Here is a 21633-nt window from a genome sequence, read left to right as displayed (position 1 = left end):
AAAGACTGATAAGTCAATGTAGTTAATTAAAACAAATAATATATATTTATAAAATATTAACAATCGAAAATAATAAAAAAAAAACATTTTAATATGCATATTAATAAACAATTTTATAATGAAAACAATCATTGTAATTCAACGCGGCACATTGAGGCAGCGTACCCCAGATATTGTCAGCGTTGCCTTTTTGAATTGCCCTACCCTCTGGGCAAAGTATTCGTAGCTACCAGCTTTGGGGTCACAAGTAATCTCAATGAGCTATTTTAATTTTAGAAATGTATTAATGTCACCATGTAATATAGCAATATTGGAAACATAATTGTGTTTATCGTTACATACGCCAATCATGGTGATTACGAGGTACATTTATATAGTCGTTTTTTTGATGCCAATTATATTATACACCATAAGCTTAAAAGAAATATAAAAATATATTACAATTAGTTTTTTGTTGGTCGCGCCAAATGCGTGGGCTTTGGGCTACGATACCTTTTTTTACATTTCAAATCGAAATAATTGAACTACTGATGTCCAAAAATAAACGTGACATTAAGAAAGATAATATTTATAGTACTTATTATTATAATTTGTATAAGTTCAATTCTGCATCAGTTAATGGTATCTAAAAATACCTTTAGGGGGTAAAATAAAATATCAGAGTATGTATGGAAATTCATAATTTTTGAAGCTGGAACGATAAATTATTTCGGTTAGGTTATTAAATATTTATTCTTTATTTGGTCAATCTAATATTCCACGCGGACGAGGTCGCGGGCAGAGCTAGTCTAATATAAACAAAAACCTGTTACGAGATTGACCTTAGTTTTTATGTAAGTAATCTCGGTGCGCGTGTCTGACTTAAATTTGGATGGATTTTCTTTCATTTCTTTTTGAGAAGCCAATAATTGGTTTCAAACAGGTGGTATTATATTATCCAATGTTATTTACTTGTGTTTATCTATAATTTATCTGTGTAAATAGGATAAGAGTAAGAATGAGTGGTTTCTAAAAATTAGGTTTATAGAAAATACTTCCAATCTTGATCGTCTGACATCAATCTCAAAACTTCATTTACATTAAATTATGTTAAAAATACGATGCGAATCATAATCTTTAGCATACGTTAATTTTAAATTATTTACTAGGTATGACTAGTTGTTTTACCGCCATGATGAATAAATCATCACTTCGACATACTCATAACTCAAAAACAATCATCAATTTTTACTAAGAAAAAGGACCTATCTTTAGCTCATTTATATAAATAATCAATCTGGGATTACAAACATTAAAAAATATGCAAAACATTGAATTATAATGAATTTTAAAATAATGATAAAGAATACCTTTATATTTACAGTAATAATAGAGTAAGCCCGGTATAGCGGAACGTAAATATTTGCGGCAAAATTTTCGATTGAAAGTATTGCTATAGTACTTGGGTAAGTTGAAACACGAGGTCTGAGTAGAAATAGAACAAATAGTGAAGAATACTTACATCACAATTTTATTGCATGGACACACTCTTCTTATGTATCTAACAATTATCAAACAACAGTAATAGGAAGAAGTAGTGTATGTAAAGTATAAACCAAAAATGTGTACATAATTGAGATTAAGTACTACATATATATTTCATTTTTTGTAAAGTTCATATAAAAAAGACAATTTTATTACATGTTGAACAATACTTATATACATACTGTGTTAACATCTTGTATCTAAAAGTTCGTCAATTTTATATAATATTATGTAAATAATATAGTCCCTGAAGCCTAAATGGGGCTCGTAAGTACTCACATGAAATTTTAAACAAAGTTAAATGGGAACGAGGAATGAGCAATTTAAACTATCTGATATTTACATACGAGTATATGAAGAAAATAATAATGATTTTATGTTTGTTTTACACAGTTTGTTGAGTGTATCACACCGAATGATTTTCCTAACATAATGTACCTATCCATATTTATTTGCCATACATGCGCCATGTGCATATTTGCAATCATTTGCACAATGATTGCAAACATGCACATGGCTTATTTAATGGAAACATGAAGGGTGTAATGTGGGCGATGGCAACCATTAAGAATAAATTACATAATATGATTTAGTTTAGAAAAATACAAGTATTCTATTGTTTGATCAGATTACATATTAATTGTATTAATATATAATATTTGTCTAATATATAAATTGCCTCAAACAAATATATTATTATTATTAAAAACATAATTCACGAAAAAATAATTCAAAAGAGCAGTCAAACTGCATGTTTTTTTACAGGTGCTATAAGATGTGCAAGTCTATTATTATGTAACAGACAGCTTTTATATTTTTAGCTACACATACACATTCTATTATAGATATGCGAATCTAATGACTTTTGTTTTGTTTTATACAATATATATATTATATATAAGATGCATTAAACGGTTTAAATTTTTATATATTTTTTCTTTCTTTCCCTACTTCTCGGCTATTATACTAGCAACTATAAACAACATACACATAGCATAAACTAGAGCCACAGATGGAACCCAGTTTAGCTACTGGATATCATAGTGGAAAGGAGCATATTATCACCAAGAATGGCAACAATTCTAAAAGTTAAAATCAACCGTTTCATTTGCTTATCTGCGAGGTTGATGTACGAGTAATACTTACTATGAACTTTGTTCTCTTTGTTTGTACCATTATTTTTGTGTTGGTATCTCGATAACATTGTCAAAAGATTCCACTTTCCCTAGGGGTTTTCTGAGATAATATGACGTCAGCAAAGTTCAACGCAACGCATTGTCTTTTTCTGCAAATACTCTCCGGTGTTTTGTTTTATTAAGCAGTCACGCTTGTAAACACAGACAATTTTATAACCTACGTATCATGTTGGTATTATTTAAAAATTGTATGAGCTAAAAACATAACGACGAAAATAATATACCTATCTAGTAGAATTCATCAAAACTTTGGTTATGTCAGGCTTAGTAGAACAGTGGAAAGTTGAACACGTTCGTATATAACGAAGATTTTCCCGATAAACTTTCCGCCGTGTAAGATATCCCGCGGTTTATTAAAGAACGTGTTTATTCACCCCACTAAGTCGGGGTTCTGATTATGCCGAAATTTAGTACAACAAAAACGTATTGACGCGAAATTGACCGACAAATCCTTTACAAAACCCGGATTCCTGACAAGAATACGTTTCCAGGGACACTCAGATCCCTTACCCCTTTTCTTTGTTATGTAAATATCTGTGTCTGGTGAAAGTTTGCCAACAAATATTCCCTCAGTGCCGATCCATTAGAAAATGAAAGAACGTTTGTGTGGAACGAAACAATAGCTCAGTCGCGCACGTCGCCCTCGCTCCCACCGATGATATTAGAGGTACACCCTAACTTCTTTGTTTGTACAACACAGGTTAATATTAGTTTAGGACTAATGATTCATTTGCCTCAACTCGAATTACGTATACTACTGCAAATATACAACAAGTCAGTCTGTCACTTTTGATATCATCGCAAAACATTCTTACAATAACCTTCCAATTGTAATGCGACTACATAGGTATCTTCTGAAAATCTGATATTATGCAATTAACAGTTTTATTCGTTTCTTTTTTCAGACTTAATGTATAGTTTAAAGAGCATAAATGCTAATAGAGTTTATTGTTTGATAGTTACGTTTAATTAAACACGATCCATACGTGTAAAATGTGTTTCTCTTAATGCAAACAAGAGACGCGCCACCGGGGAGTAGATACAAGACACCCATTGTTTATGAGGCTGCCTAAGAGGACGACGTCAGAGCTCAATCCGCTATTCAAACAAACATGTAGGTACAATGTTCCGTCTTACGGCCCTATCTACAGCTCTGAACATGGTACATTCCTAATATGTTAATTTCAAATCCCGGATAATCAACGTTGGGACTGAACGCCTTTGGGAATTCAAGACGACGACGTTTGTAAACTTATCTCGTCTTCTCGTTAGCGGGTGGGGCGAGCCTCCTGAATACGTAAACGTGTCATTCATGATTAAGCAACCGTTCACGACGTGACTGTTGACAAAAACAGCGCTCCAAGATAATCCTGATGCCCGATTGAGGGCAAAAATACAGACAACCGATGATTTCTGCCAATCTGTACTCAAATATTCAAATGTTCACGACGGAACGAATGAATTAATATAATGTCGCTTGGATATGGAAGCATGAAAAATAAATGGTGATATCAAGCAATTTGTAGGGGTATCGTAAGTATATGTTATATATTATACATGTATGTATATCAGTACGAAGCTCACGAGAAGTTTGAGAAGCGTATCATTGGCATCCCGGAGCGTGGTAAACGACCCCGAAAATTGCTCGCAATTTATTCGGTTCAAGGGTGACCCGGAATAAAGAGGAACGAGACGTTTGTCACTCAGTATATTATTTACTCGCGGACATAGAGGAGGCGAGCCGCAAAAAATAGCCAATAGCTGTATCATGTATTACTGTTGGGATTTTCGAAATCGAAACTAGGATTTTATTTTTCTCTATACTGTTTCTTGTACCTTTTTCGTTCAGCTGCCGCAGTTTTTCATTCTTACATCAGTTTTTCCTTTATATGTACTTGACATGAAAACCACAACTATTTTTGATACAGATTTTTCCATTTATCATAACAGTTGACGCAGAAAGTTAAATATACTTTTAACTTTCTTACTGCTGGTCAAAAATTATTTGTATTTAACAATCCTTTAGACTAATATTCCATCCTATCTTAAATTTATGTAAAATTCCATCGATAACCTCAGAAATTTTTTACTTACCAATATGAATTCTGTGTCTATATAAAATTAATTGAGTAATGAAAATATTTTAAATGTATATTTATGTATGCTCCTTTATAGTTCGTTCCGTTATTGTAGAGACATTTGTCTCGGTCTATTGAGTTATATAACTTTATTATTATTTAAAGGGTAATTAAGATAAATTTTATTGAGATATTTCCTGAAATAATCTACACGATATCAACCGGTATTAACAGACACCAAAAAGAATTGTGTCTATTTATATTACTGACTTACATAACTCTCTAGTGTCAGTAACTGAGTTTCTGATCTGATAACAAAAACAAAAATTAATACGAGATATAGTGGTAGGCTCGCTTCCTGCCACATTCAAGTTTACCCACCGAAATGTGGGCACGTCAAGTGCTATTACGTCGATAATCGACAGTGCCTACGACTAACCCATCCGGGATAACACACGTGTAGGTATGTTAATCAGGTATATTAATACTACATCCATGTAAGCAAGCAACAATCTCAATATTGTTTCAATATATATTAAACTAGCTATGCCCGCGATATCAAGCACATTAAATAAAATGTGTCATTTTGATGTATAAACTATATAACTGTAAATTTTCATCAAAATCCGTTCAGTAATTTTTGCGCGAAAAAGTAACAAACAACTCTCCATCCATGTATCCATCATGTTATTATTTGTCATGTTATGGCATTAATTATAATGCCACAGCATACCTGTTGCCGATGATTACATTTCTATATTTACAAAACCATTTTCTGGATTTGAAAGTATCCCGTATTTTCACAAGGATAACTGTGTCTAAAGGTGAAAATTCTACAATAAAGAATACCGAAACAGATCTCGTAAAAGTCACAAATTGACGATGTCATGTTTTATGTCACGGCCTAATGTCGGATCTTCCCTGTACAGCGTTAAATTAACATAAGACAAGCTTGTGATCATTTTATAGCAATGGAGTTTTAAAGACTTTCTGGAGACATATATTTCCTTATTAATATGTTGTGTAGGTACAATATAAGTCTAATACATAATAATCTCGTATCACAGTTTTATTTATATTTGACTGATTTCTATGAAATTTTTGGAGTATATTTGGTACGTCTGAAAATAATTTGTAGTCTATTATAGCCCTTAACACCTAGTTGGGGTAGCCCTAAGCAGAAATAATTTATATCACAAAACAATGTTTAGCGGGTCAGCTAGTATTTTTATATAAACAGACTCATTCACAAGTTAAATCTTTCCCTTTTTGTAATTCTACCGCTCGGGCTCAGAATATTGTTACCAACGAGATGAATCCTTACAAAACTCCATATCTATTTTCAAATAATTTTCTTCTTATAACATCTAAGGGGCACCTCACACATTTTCACTCTATAAGGACTAAGGCCAGTTAGGTTAGTAATCCCAATAAATCCTACTTATCTTTGAGTCGGCGCGGTTCTTCTTACAATAGTTTAGGTGAGTCGCTTTTTGCTGTCTCATACCGTATTGCCTATTTGGGTATATTTGTTATTATTATATTTATATTTGTATATTAACTTATAACTGATTATATATACCAAACTGTAATCATACTGCCGGCTACGCGAATAAAAAAAAGATTAGAGAATAACAAGAACGTAGAAATGTCCTTATGCTATATAAGGACATTTCTACGTGACGTAGAGAAATTTATGCGCTAACTTAATGCATGTCGTTACGTAGGTAGGTACTCATTTATATTATTTATTATGCTTAATGTTTAAGTTATTTCTAACGGGAACCAAATAGTATTAATATAAGTTAATAAACACGAATATAACTAATCACTTTAGCACTGAAAAAGCAAATAGCACTGGAACAAAACTGTATTCCATACTGTACCCATTCTTCCAATGTAGAGAAAGAACTTATGCTACTTTATAGATTTTCTCGTATAAAATAATCACTAACTACTTTAAAAACATAAATATGAATATAATTATCTATAATGTAAGAAAATTATATTCTTTAAAACAAGTACGCAAGACCTTGGTGTTGTTTAACCAACTGCTATATCTCCATCACTTGATATAGACATAAGTGTTTTTATGCGCTGTCTGTTTATTTTGATGTGAGTATATATTTTTTTTAAATTAAATTAAATTTTAAATTAAATTTTTATCTATCTATATTATATGTATTATTGTAGTAAATTATATAACAGTATATAGTAGTATTAGTTATATAGTACCCATAGTATTCTTTGAGACTTGCTTATTTCGAAGGTTAGTTTTGCTTATATTTATAGATGTATCATTCATCAGATTACATTATATGTATCGTAGGGGCGCTTGTATTGCATTCGTAGACTTAGAGAAAGCCTTTGATAAAGTAAATTGGAGAAAAATGATGCAAATTTTAAAAGACGTAGGTATAGATTACAGAGATAGGAGAATAATTTACCAACTTTATAAAAACCAAGAAACTACAATAGAGATAGGAAATGTAACGGAAAGAGCTAAAATTAAACAGGGAGTACGACAGGGATGTCCACTTTCACCTCTTATTTTCAATATCTTTATAGAAGCTGCAGTAAAAGAAATAATAGAAGTACACCAGGGAGGTATTCAAATAAACGGACAAAGGATACATTTTATAAGATTTGCTGACGACATAGCTGCCCTAGCTGAAGACTACACACAGTTTCATACACTTTTGGACATAATGAATAAAAATTTTAAAACATATGGACTAAATATTAATACTAAAATAATGACAGTAGCAAAACATAAACCCCATAACAGAAATACTACAAGAATAAAAAAATACAATTTGAAAATGTAGATACATTTAAATATTTAGGTAGTTTGCTTACCAGTGACTCCAGATGTACTAAGGACATTAATATCAGAATAGCTATAAATAAAAGGGCATTTAATGATAAAAAACATCTTTTGAAAGCTAATATATCAAAGTCCTCTCGGAAACAACTTATCAAGACCTACATCTGGAGTATAGCCTTGTATGCCTGTGAGACGTGGACATTGACACAAAAGGAAAGAGACAAACTGGAAGCCTTTGAAATGTGGTGTTGGAGAAGAATGGAAAGAATTAGCTGGAAAGATAAAATAAGGAATGAAGAAGTGCTTGAGAGGATTAAAGAAAAGAGACAGATCATAGATATTATTGAGAATAGGCGGGGAAAAATGTTGGGGCACTTGATACGACACGACGAACTAATTAACAACATTATAGAAGGAAAAATAGATGGAAAGAGAGGAAGGGGAAGACCAAGACACAGCTATATCAAGCAAGTTAAAGAAAAAGTTGGAGTCGTGTCGTATCAGTAGCTAATAGAAGATCGTGGATGGTGGCGGGAGCTCCACCGACAAAAGCACAGCTCTTAAATTATGAATGAATGAATGGGCGCTTAAGTATAAAAAATAACTTGATTCTATTAACCGACATAATATCTGTCAACGATTTATTTTAGTTTTACAGTAGCCAACCACTTACGTACATGGCGTATATAGCTATAGTTATGACTACTTGATCACATTTTAAGTGTCAGTAAGTGTTCCAGCAATGATATTTCCGAACCGATACGATATTGAAACTTTCAAGAAAAGAGATTATTCCTTCTTAAAAGGTCGGCAACGAACTGCAATTCACTTGGTGTTGCGAATGCTCATGGGTGGCAGTAATCACTCACCATCAGTTGAGCCGCAAACTCATTTGTCCCCTATGCTGTAAAAAATACTCCATGCAATAAAAAAAAGGCTATGCTATTCCTATAGGTTATCTTTCTATATTTATTATGTAAAATTAAAATAGGGAATGAATCATTTCTGAAACAAGACAAATACCATTTTACTGTTAATAAAAATACACGTCTAAATCTTAGCAGACGAACTCGCGGCCAGCAGATAGTATAATCGAACCTTGAGTTTGGACTTTTGAGCTTCCGTCAAATACCAAGATGACGGAGTTACGATAAATAAATTTATATTAATACAATAGTGCTTCAATATCCTTGAAATCAACATATAATCACAGTAGTTATTATAATAGGGCCACTTTCTCACAAACAAATGTACCAATATGTAGATAATCGTCTTTGACAGATCATACCAAGAATCAGATGGCATATTAATGCCATGGGAATTGATACAACAGATTCTATTACTCGCAAAATGCGTCTGTTCTCTACCGTCGCTTTTGATAAGTGTACAAAAACTGGTCAAGCCATTTCTGAGATTAATGAGCTCGAGCTCATAGATAAACAGACAACAATTCTAATAATTATTGTTTTTGGTTCTATTAATAAAATCCCCCTATTGATAATTGTTCTCTTATATCTTTCCTGAACAGATAGAAATCAGTTACAATTTAATTATATGTATGCATATACAATTATAAATATACAATAGCTATATACTATATGTAAATTAGGGTTATAGTTATACATACATATATACAAGATTTTTGTTTATTGACCTTCCTTTATTGCTACATAAAAATAGAGGTTAATCTTCGATTTCTAATAAACAAACTGCAAAAATTACAATAACCTTGCCTGTATTATCCTATATCTACTTAATATAAAACATAGTCAACCTTCACTTCACTATGCTTAGTTTGTAACTTCCTACATTGAGAAGATAATGTAATATCAATAGTGGTAGTTATACTAAATACTTGTAGATCATAATAATGTTTCGTACTTACGAAGAAGTGAGGAACTCTTATGATGTAACCTCTATTGGCAAACTGTACCGGTCAAGAAAACGGAAAGATAAATATAAATGTTATTAAATGGTACCTATTGTATACTTAACATAAAAGTATCTAAAGACGGCACGGTGGTCTAGCGGTTTAGCACAGCGCTTTATTTCCGAAAGTCACGGGGTTCGATTCCTCGCACGGTACAAACTTTTGTATTTATGAGTATGATTGTTTATGTCGGTCTGGGTGTTTTCTATGTATATTATGTATATATTTACAAAATTAAAGTCTACGTATTTGTATCAGTTATCTAATACCTATAATACAAGCTCTGCTTACCGTGGGACTTAACGGCGTTGTGTTAGTTGTCTAGGGTTATTTATTATTTTTATGTATCTTTTCTCTTCTTTTATCTTTTTTAGAATTAGGATGGTTTTCAAAATATTCAATGTAAACTTATTATTGAAACTTCGTATTTGCAATATTTTCTATTTCTTATTATACCACATTACTAGCTATGGCTATGGATTACTAATATTGTATTGTTATTGAATAAAATACATAAGTTTAGTTTCGCACAGCTATTTGTAATATATTATCAATATGATAATAAATAAATTTTATGAGCTGTAATTATTGCAATAATATTTTATGTAATTTTATTCATGCACAGATAATATTTATGTGTACATGAACAAATAGATTTAATTCCAAAACTATTGATTTTAATTATTCAATATATAACTTGACTTAAATATTTACAGGTTGCAGTCCAGGACAAACTTAGCTAAGACTTATGTCGAAACCGCATGCACAGCTTGTTGCACATGAAGACTTTAAGTCTAATAACACGCTCTCGTTACGCCATCTGTGTTCAGAACCCGCACGCTAAAATGTGATAAACCTTTGTCTCCTCCACTTATCTCGTACAACAAGAGCAACTCACTAATTTATTAGTCAACTTATGCAATACGGACGGATGCCCTGCCACCGGAGAGACGCATTTACATAAAACTTTCACGTTTATAGCTAAGGGTCACGTTTGTATGTCTAAACATTTGTGATCTCTGAACGAGACTCGTGAGATCATGCCAAAATAGACGAAATGTTTGAATCTCACGCAAAATAATACTAATTTTTATTAAGCGAAACACAATTATTAACTTTAATGGGAGAATTTTCTACTAGAGACCAACGAATATTTCAGCGCAGAACAAATAAATTTTTTATCCTTTGATATGAAACATTTTACTGGAATATACTCTGTAGACTAATTTTTCAGCGACTAATACATGTTTATTAAAACTATTTTTATTGTCACATTTAATTCAGTTATTTACTATCTACTTTTTTTATGTAATTTGAAAGGGAAATAAGTAGAAGAGCTACGTGATAGTGAGTTGTAATCGTCGTGTTGTCTATATACGCGAACAGCACTGCAGATATGTCAGATGATGTTATCATACGATGCCCATGGTACCACTTATGCGTTGCCAATCCAGAAATATAATGTGAACAATTTTGTCGAAGAAATTTTTGTCAACAGTTATCAATACCAGCATAATTAAATATTATACTTATCCAATTATTAATTTTAGCTTTAAATTATACCTATTACATATTTTAGATTTCTGTATCCAAAAAAACCCAAACAACAGAACATAAAAAAATAAAATTTATCAAATATTTAGTTAACATAAATATGAAATGGGTTGTAAAATTTTCACGTGAAAAACGAATAATAAAAATTTCTTTCAAGAAAAATATATTTAAAGTCCCTTTTTAATAACATAATTGTAAAGAAGAATTTATCTGAAAATTACATAACAAAATTATAAGTTGGCAACAAAATAATATGTCTATAGAGAGAATGAAGATTCGAAAGTTTTTAAATTTATGTTCCGATTTTCCAAACAAAGGTACATTTTTGAATGGCGAATATAACATTTTAAATTTGAGCGTCATCGCGGCGGGCACTGGCGAAGGGAGATAAGACAACAAAGGTTTATCAGGCCCGGTAGCTACGGAGCGAGCAAAGCCGTTGAATTACTCGGCAAGACCACTTGGCTTCAGCTTATCTATCAACAAAACACCTACAGTCGCCTATCTAGAAAGGTAACGAAAGGCTTTTAAGGGTTGCACACGATTGCCTCTAAGGACTGGTGTACTCCTTATCAACTTATGTTAATCTTACATAGGTTAATGTATTTTATTACAAAAAAAAAATATGCATGTATACCGTATATTTTGTAAATTCATATTATTCGGTCGTTTTTAAGTATATCAATTTAAAAATCACTAAACCTGCCGTCCAATCCGGCTAGTCACTTTATGTGAAAAGAAATGGCAACTCTATTTCTTTTTCTTTATTAAAACTATTTTAAGATGCATCGATTTAAATGTAATTCATTTAATTTGTTATTCTAGTTTAATTTAATTAAAAGTTAAAATTCCCCAAAGCAACGTATAAGGCACAAAATGAGATATGAGAGTTGATAATGAAAGAAAAATGTATTTAGGCTTTTTGCACTAATTTCTTTCACCCTATGCAGTCAGACTATTATGAATATGCGTATTCATAATATTGTCTTTAAGGTATATACATATTACTCGAACGGAAACAGTCTTGAAGACCTTCATACAGAACTAGTCCCGTGAAACTTGTTTTACATTGTTTTATCTGAGCATTGCAATCGAATTATCATCAGACGCGTCTCAAGAATCGTCTATTCACACCGCGTTATATTATAATTAAATAAACAATGAAGTTTATAATATTTATTACAGCAGTGATCTTTTTTGTCTCCGTAAATGCAAGACGCACTCATAATTATGATTATAAATTCGAAAATGCAGACAACACTCCTGCACCCCAATATAAAATAGAGGATGCGCCAAGATTATTTCATGAATTTATCCAAGCATACGGAAGGAAGTATAAAACTCAAGAGGAATATGACTATCGCTATCAAAACTTCGTTAACAGTTTAATTGAAATCAACAAACTAAACTCGGAAAAATCTTCTGCTACGTTTGGTATTAACATGTTTGCGGATTTGGCCTTTGGCGAAGATCCAACAGTGGCCTTTAGTTTGAATAACGGGTAAGATATTATATTATATATTATAAAAATAAAAATTCAGTAACCCCCATAAAAAAATAAATAAAATACTCTAATAAATTGGAACTAAAATTAGATCACGTCAGTTTTAAACTAAAAAAACGCATGAAACGTTAGCATTCGTTCCACATATACCATATATATACACAGATACATCAAACTTAAAACACCACTCTTTTTGAATCGGGGTAACTAATTAAAAATGACTCACTTCACTTACTATTACTCTATTTATGTATTTTATGTAAATATTTTTATCAGTCATATCATAACTATAATTAAAAATATCTATTAAGATGGTCAGAAAATTTATACTTATTCAGGAAGATATAATGATAATAATATGTTAAACGATTTATTTTTCTAAAAAAATTTAATTCACCCCCTATAAATAAGTATAGTACCTACATAAACTAAATTTAATAAATATTATATTTGTTTTATAACTTGAACCCGTTTCATTTTGTGTAATATATACAATATTAAATTTTGGATTAAAGCTATAAACTTATGATTTACGATAGGTCCTACAATATTTATTTAATAAGTATGTACATATTTACTGCTGTTTTTGAACAAAAATATTAAGAAATATTGCCTGCGTTAATGGTATATGCTGGTATATCATTTTAGAACACAACTATTTTGTTTGTTTATGACCTTTCGGTCTCTTATTATTGAGAGTTTTTCCAGTACATTATTTTTCAACTTTTACCCGCGATTTCGTCTGTCGTCTATTTTTTTTTTGAGATAAAAAATTATATATGTCCTTCAACATTATTATGCTGATGGACATATATTACCTTTTGTTATACACCATTATATATAATTTAGCCGGTTAGTCATTAAAAAGTAGCAAACAGATTGAAAGACAGACATATTTCATTATTAGTAAAGACAGACATTATTAGTATGCATTCCTGATATTAGTATAAACTGCACTCGCCGTCAGCATGAATGCTATTATAGTATAAACAATTTTTTTTTTTATATTGCTACATCTACTGTCAATTGATTGAGAAAAGGAACAAATTCTACATATACTCAACTTTGCAGTTTCGTATTTTTTCTGTATCTATGCTACGTGATTATTTCGCGAAAAGTGTACAGATTTTCATTATTCTTTTTACAGTCGTTAACGCGGTGCTCTCTTGTTAATAGTATTTTTGTAATATATGAACTCAAAATTTTCTAGACCAATTTTAAAAATTCTTTCGCTTATTCGTAGCTATATTATTAGCGACTGACATAGGTTATATTAAAAAGATATGTATTTATACAATTTAGTATATTTATTTCTGTTTTTAAATATGGATGTCAACAAATATATATAGTATTTTTATAATATATAACACATACATTTATTATAAGCTGTATACAGTATGTTAGGATCTGATCTCTCAATTGGTATAACCTGTTGTAAACATCAAGGCCCCCGGAACAAATGTACATAGGTACATGTAATATAAGTTAAATAAATAGCGATGCTTATAATATACTAAATATAATAAATATAAACTATAACCATAAAAGAATGGGTAGTGAATAAGGTAGAAAATTTATTCACATAGTCTGGTATAAATTGCAAAATACGAGCATATACCTACCCATCATAAGTCAATCTGATATTACCATCCGGGTATACTGGATTAACTCGTTTAGGAGCAAAACGTTAAAGTAAACGTTTTTAACCACATCGTTATAGGTGTTGTCAAGAGAATGTAGAAAATTTCACTCTTCATATTAATAGATTATTTTTTAAAGATATTACTAATTATACTGTGCACCTATATCGACAAAAAGTAAAGCAATGTATATATGTATATGTTTACCTTCCCTTGACCCTTGTATATTGGTTTTAAGACCGGTTTAAAGCACATCTAAATAACATAAATAAATCTATTTATAATCTCTTGCTGTACTCGTAGGTATGCGAGACGCCGGTTCCGGATTCGTAACCTTTTCTACCAACTGCTAAAAGGAAGAATTCTCTATTATGTGGTATTTTTTGTTACAGGATAATTGCCACAAAGTAGTTATGATTTCGATTAATCTTTTTAGGATCGTTGTGGGTTCACCCCCATGTTCAAACACCTACACCACGTAGGGGTAGTACACGATATCTATTCGGCTCTTTTAAAAATTTAAATGTATAGGTATAGTTGTCTTTCCCACAATACATTACATGGTCAATATAAGTCTACTTCATCTTGCTTAAATAGATAATAATCAGTATCAGGTATAGTCAGAATTATATTCAATAGGTTTTTAGTTGAATCAAATAATCGCGCAAAAATAATTACAGTATTTTTTATTGACTACCAGAAGTATGAGATTCTCAATCCACTCTACTCTACTCTAATTAGGAATCAAATGGAATATGCATGGAATGAAAAACGTAAGGTATGCATGCGATCATATTTGCATATTAATGCATTTATCGAAGTCTATTGAACACATATAAGGTTTATTTATATTTCTGTAGGTTTTTAAACAACACATATTTGTATATTTTATTTGATTTTAAAGTAGTCAGTTGTAGAAAACAATTTTATGTTTTTTCAATTTGAATCCGATCTGATCGCATCAAAAGTCAGTTCACTAAACGGTTTTCGATAATCCTTTTTGCAGTCGATCTTTTTGCAACCGAACCAAAATATGTGACTAACAGAGAAATAAACCCTATTTCTCTGTTAGTCACATATTTTGGTTCGGTTCTTTTTTATACAGCAATGGTTTCAAATAATTACTCATCTTATGTTTAATCAAATTGTGTAATCTATGTACGCCTGGGATATAGGTGTATATTCGCGGGTTTCACAAGGGTTTAGGAAACCTTAAAAATCCTTTTTTAACAATATGGTATATATTGTTGTCTCTAGTATGAATAAAGATGTATATACCTAGTCGCTATTCCTTTTTTGCAAAAGAAACCGTTTTTATTAAATAAAATGACAACATTCCAAATTTAAAATTGTTTTTAGAATAAACGTGTCAAGTCGTTTATTCGAGTGAACAATTTTAAATATGGAATAGACTTGTTACTTTGTTATCATCATTATTTCTTAATTTTTATTTATTTACAGTTCAAAGTAGGGCCTACAGAAAATTGTAAAGATTCTATAGTTATTCTTAAATATTTACAAATTCGTGAAGCTTTATTGAATAGTAAGCCAGTGTGATTCCAGTAGAGATTAATAATAGTACATAAAAAGTAGCTTGAATAAAAAATTACGTAGGTTCTATATAAAACAAGTTTAGGAGGTCAAAAGCGGGTGTTGCAATCGAATCATCAACAGACGCGTTTCAAGCTTCACTTGTTCACATCGTACTTTTTGTACGTAGTGCAAAATAATTATAAGGACGATGAAATTAATTATAATAATAGCAACAGTGACTTTGGTGGTCGCAGTAAACGCAGCCAAGAAAAGTTTTGATTATGAATTCGAAGACGCAGACGACACGCCTGCAATAGAATACAAATTAATAGATGCGCCTAAGTTATTTCTGGACTTCATAAATTCATACGGTAGAGAATATAAATCTGAAGAGGAATATCTCAAACGGTATCGAAACTTTGTAACAAATTTGGTAGAAATCAATAAATTGAACACGGAAGGCACATCTGCAAAGTTCGGTATCAACAGGTTTGCTGATTTGGGAAAAAACGAAGACATATCTGAAGCATTTACGTAAAATTCGGTGGGACTATTACTTACTATACGTACCTACCTACTTAGAAGTAAATATACAAGTACATAAATATATATAGCAGGTAACTCTTAAAAACTAATATATAATATATAATAATACCTCTCTGTCCCATTTTGCTTAATACTATTTTGTGTCTCATGATGACTTGTATTATTTTAGCGCAGATTTGTTTTATCTTTGCCAAAAAAATAAATCTGATAAAGAGCTGATTTGAAAATATTACAGACATATACTTACTTACTCCTAGATATAAAATCAGGATAGAACACTTAATTTAGCTAATAAAATTTGTAACTTAAAATTGGTAGTTACTATTATTATCATAAAATGTATATATTAATCCGAAGTTATTGTTTAAAAATATATTAAATGACTCATTGTGAGTGGCGTGAGAAAACCATATTTAAATTTGAATACACAATAAATTACTTTGAACTACAATTTGTTAACATAACATTTAAAATTAGTCGAATTTAAACTAGGAATATTTTTCCTAATAAACACTGTATTCTTATACTAATATTGTATTTATGATTCATGTCTAATTCTGCAACAGCCCACAAGTAAATTTTGATACTATTTATAGTATTATTTTAATATGAAATGCATATTTTCATACCTAATACTTTTTAATATTTGTTTGTAAATAATGTTTGCTTTAAATTAAAAAAAAAAAACAAATTATTTAGAATATTCATACAATTTTTATGATTCTCCTATAGATTAAAAAAGTAAGTAAATAGTAACAAATATGTATATCTTGTCAGATTTATCTATGTATACCGCATTATATATTGAAATCTGATACAAAATAAAAGAGCACAGATATTTTTTTATTTCATATTAATTTTCAAAATAAAGAATATTCTAAAAAAAATGAATGTCATATTATTTGTAAATTGACCCTGTCTTTCCCATATCCTGGGATCTCTATGACAACATAAAGTAAGCTATTGTAGGGTCGTTTGTGAACCGGAACACAACTTCCCTCCGCCATTACAGCCCGAATGAAAACTGAAAACAAACAAAGAACAGAAGCAATAAATGAAATAAATATTCATTTCTCTGTCGATTGGCGGTTTCGACTTGGTTTGAAGAGGAACGGCACAGTTTTATTATAGGCCCGTATACTACCCCCGTTACGTTGATTAGTATTAGTATGCAAATAACAAATCCGGTTGTTGATAAACGGACCATTCAATGAATAATCTTTGAAATAATGTTGCTTATTTTTATATAATCTACTATAAAGAAGAATAATTTCATGGTTGTCTCATGTGTTTTCATCATACGTAGGAAAATATTTCATTATCTCTTTATTTATAAAAAATAATCAATCCCATAATATAGGTACATTAACTTACAAAGTTAATATTGTTACCTCTTTGTCTTGTTACAACGCTATTTTTATTACTGTGTTTTTTATCATTAGGTATATACATAATTGTGTATGTAATTGTATTTTCTGTGAGAAGAACAATAAAGTTTCATTCATTCATTCACATTCTTTCAAATTATTATTAACAATAATAACCCGGATCAGTAAGGCAGATATTGTCAAAAGTAACATTTTAACTATATAAAAGAAGTAAGGATACTATTTCTGAGGATATGTTTATAATACAATAATAGTTATTTACCTAGGTACATGTGGTGACTATTATTAGAAAAGTTAGTCTCGAATCTCTAAAGTAGCGTCCGCGTGCATAATTTTCAATTTAAATGCTTTTTAAATCCGAAGTACCTACATGGGAACAGCGAATCTCTAAATAAACTTCTTTATACTGTAAATGAGATAAAGAGCACAATGTATTGCTACTCCTTTTTATTCCCTAAATGCCGTTTAGTTCTTTAATTATTGTAGCAGATTTATCTCCATCTGTTGTTGTTCTGTCTGTCCAATATTGGGTTCTGTATTATATTTTTAAGAAAAACGTTAATAAATTACTAACGTAGGAACGTAGTATCGCAGACAATCTGCGTTAACACAAAATCAAATGTCTTAACATTTAATTCAATTTGCTAATCCCGGAATATTCGGCGTGGAAACGAAAGGGAAATGAACGGCCGTTAACTGGAACACATTAATAATCTCGGTTAAAGAATTTTGCATAGGGACGTTTTCGCCTTGTCGGGGAAGGGTCGACACAAGGCGGGCATAATGAATTAAATTAGGTCCCGCTGATAACCTCTCGGCACAATCTCGGGCTAGTGCTAGGGACAGGTCATAGATATAGAACCGACTAGATATGGTTCCATAACACACTAACTCTTTTAACAAAAAAAAGGTATAAACTAAAGGTATTGAATAATAAAAGTACTGAACTACTTCGAGTGTGTACAATGTCGTCTGTACCCAGTCTGTAATTCGGTAGACGGTGCGATAAAACTGTGAAATCACAGGGTACGGAGACACGACATCTTAGTGCTACATATTATCTTAACTGTGGGCTACGAAACAGCACCACATAAGCGGTACCACGGACATCATGTAACCAAAAAAGTAATGTTGGTGGTATTATTTTTCAAGTATAGGTATAGGCAATGATTAATCACTCACTATAATGTGAGCCGTTAACTTATTTACCATTCCTGTAATATACAAAACAAGTACAAATCTCTTACCTCTAATACAAAAACTCCACTGCAATCATGAAAATTCTGTAAGAAACTAATAAGAATAAACAATGAAAATAGTTAATTGAAATGACGCCAAAAATGCGAATTCGGTCAATTGCTTTTTACCTATTGATCAGTAAGCTCTCTTCTACATAGAGCTCTTATTTTTTCCAAAATACAAAATAATACCATTTTTTCCCACAATTTGAGACCTTCTTTCGACTGGTTCTAATAGTGTACAAAACTATAGTTTACTAATATAGCTAATAGAAAACAATTTTCTAATTACAGAGTATCCTTACTAACAATAGTTGCAGTTAATTATAATTGCTATGTTAGTTTTGTAGGTCCTTATAACACTAATTGTGTATCCTATTGTAATAGTAAAATAAAAAAAACATTAAAGAAGCGATTCCCTATCAACTTTAAAACTCAAAAAATTATCGAATTGTTCTTATTGGTAGTACGTAGAATATACGCAATTGAATATTTTACCTTTACCACTAAATTAACAAAGTTTTTTTTGGAAACATTTTCTACGAAGATCAGTCCTCAAAAGTTAGTCATCATAATAATAATGATCACTCATGACATCTCTGGATAAAGATGAGATATTAGTAGTAGAAATAGTATAAGGTACCTAGTTACTATTGACTTGAAAGGATGAATTTCGCATTACACTTAGCATTACACCATTTTGAAATTAACGACGTGTCAAAACAAAATAATCTAGCGGCGTAGAGAGGATTGTAATTAGTAATGGGGATTAAAGTACGCTCTGGAAACCATTCTATTAATACCTATTAAATTCACCATTATAGCCGGACTGTCCAGATTTCATCATTATTCTAACATCCTCCACTGGTTCCGCCTTAGCATACATATATCGTTAGCGCTGGAGGGTGCACATATATCTATAGGAAAAGTCAAAACAACAATATATTTATTTGAAAAATAAATTAGGTATATCTGAAATAGTAAGCTCACTTAATACCATTATCATTATAACATAACATAACATATCATATCATAGATTGTGTTTATCTAAAACACAACATGTCAGTTCACAAAAACGGGGAATATTTAGAGACATTTTACGAGTTAGTCTATCCAATGCCTAACAACCTTAGTATAACACTTAATGGTCTATTTCAACTGTAGCTCATATACAAGAACAGAACAACAGATAAAATATCATCTGACGCCGGATACATACTATGCAATTTCCTGTAACTAAGATGTTATGGTTCCATTCCCTATAATTTTGTACCATATCTCACACTTCAACTAAAACACAGCTTTAATAAAACAAATTAAGAGATATATATATACCCATTCAGACAGCTCTCTTACTTAATTTATAGGTATTTTGTACAAAGTCTGCATTCATATATTGTTTAAAGACACATCTAGAATCATATTCAATATATTCATGTGAGGGGACAAGACCTTGCTAATGTCAAGTGGCCCGAAGCCCAAGAATTATGTGCATAACGCCTGCTCTGTGATTTATCTCGTTTGAGATTCGCCCCCACATACATATGTATCGCCACATACATTTTAACGTACGCTTTTTGACCGCTATTGAAAGGACACGTGAGAGCCTCCTTTTTAGATATTTATGTGAGATTTTCTGCTTTCAGGAATTAATCGAGTGTCGACTTACCCGAGATTTCAAAGCAGTAAAAATAATAAAGGACATTTTCATCAATAGGAAAATTCACCATTGTATAAACATCATAATGAGTATTTATGCTTTTATAAAAGAAATAAAATTAAGTAGGTATTAATGTCACCTATTAATGTAACCCATTCATTGCACTACAGATATGACAAAATATTTTTTAGGAAAGTAGGTAAATGTTAACATTGCTGTTATTTATTTTTAATTATAATTGTATAAAAATAAACAAGCTTTTATAGACCAATTTCATGATAACTCTAGAACGAAACATCGACGTGAACAAAGCTCTATCAACATCGTTAAATAGAGATAATTTTACACACAATAAAATTTTGATGATAATTAAATAAATACGATTCTTTCTTTCTTTCTTTAATTACGCAAATTATATCTAGTTACACGTCTGCTAGAATTGAAGTTCACGAAAATTTCCCGAAAATTGTCCCTGTAGTGAACCACTAAACCATGACACTGAACTGCTTAATAGCTTCTATAACTCGGATATTCCCAGTGGACCTAGAATAACAGACAATACTTATAGTCAGATATATACTCGATCTAACTAACAACACGATATTGGGATACAATTGGGTCGAGATCTCATTCTGTACTGTACTTATGTCCTTAGAAAATGATAGCTGTAGAAACAAATATATCACCATCATCATCATTATATAATAATATGATCATGCTGATATTTTTTTCTTCTGTCATAAGGACAGAAGAAAAATTATTATTTATTTTAGACATTTTGTCTACTTTTTTATCGTTAGTGGCAAACGTCGAGACTTCGTCTATGTTGCACAAATAGCACCACTGCAACAGTGTTGATAGAAGAGTAAGGACAGCAATCACATAATAATAATATAAAAATATCTCAAGACAATTCACACAGCACCATTTTTTCACATTTTTTCTTCTAAATAAATACATAATATACATAGAAAACACCCAGACCTATGCAAACAACCACACTCATGAATACAAA

General features: G+C 30.9%; 1 protein-coding gene across 1 annotated transcript; it reads left to right on the top strand.

Annotated features, from left to right (window-relative positions):
* The first annotated feature begins 12202 nt into the window (after positions 1-12202).
* Positions 12203-20821, top strand: LOC131842703 (counting factor associated protein D-like). Its single transcript, XM_059191282.1, has 2 exons — positions 12203-12610; positions 20605-20821. Exons 1-2 carry the CDS (start codon positions 12270-12272, stop codon positions 20609-20611), a joined length of 348 nt encoding a protein of 115 aa, XP_059047265.1. The 5' UTR covers positions 12203-12269; the 3' UTR covers positions 20612-20821.
* The last annotated feature ends 812 nt before the right edge of the window (positions 20822-21633 follow it).

This window comes from Achroia grisella, unplaced genomic scaffold, assembly GCF_030625045.1.
Source record: "Achroia grisella isolate CSIRO2021 unplaced genomic scaffold, CSIRO_AGI_Agris_v1 utg241, whole genome shotgun sequence".
NCBI classification, from domain to species: domain Eukaryota; kingdom Metazoa; phylum Arthropoda; class Insecta; order Lepidoptera; family Pyralidae; genus Achroia; species Achroia grisella.
Note: the sequence above shows the minus strand (reverse complement) of the source record. Positions and strands in the feature narration are given on the sequence as shown.

Excerpts from the sequence above, each read along its gene's own strand:
- LOC131842703 (XM_059191282.1), top strand. The coding sequence starts at position 12,270 with ATGAAGTTTATAATATTTATTACAGCAGTGATCTTTTTTGTCTCCGTA.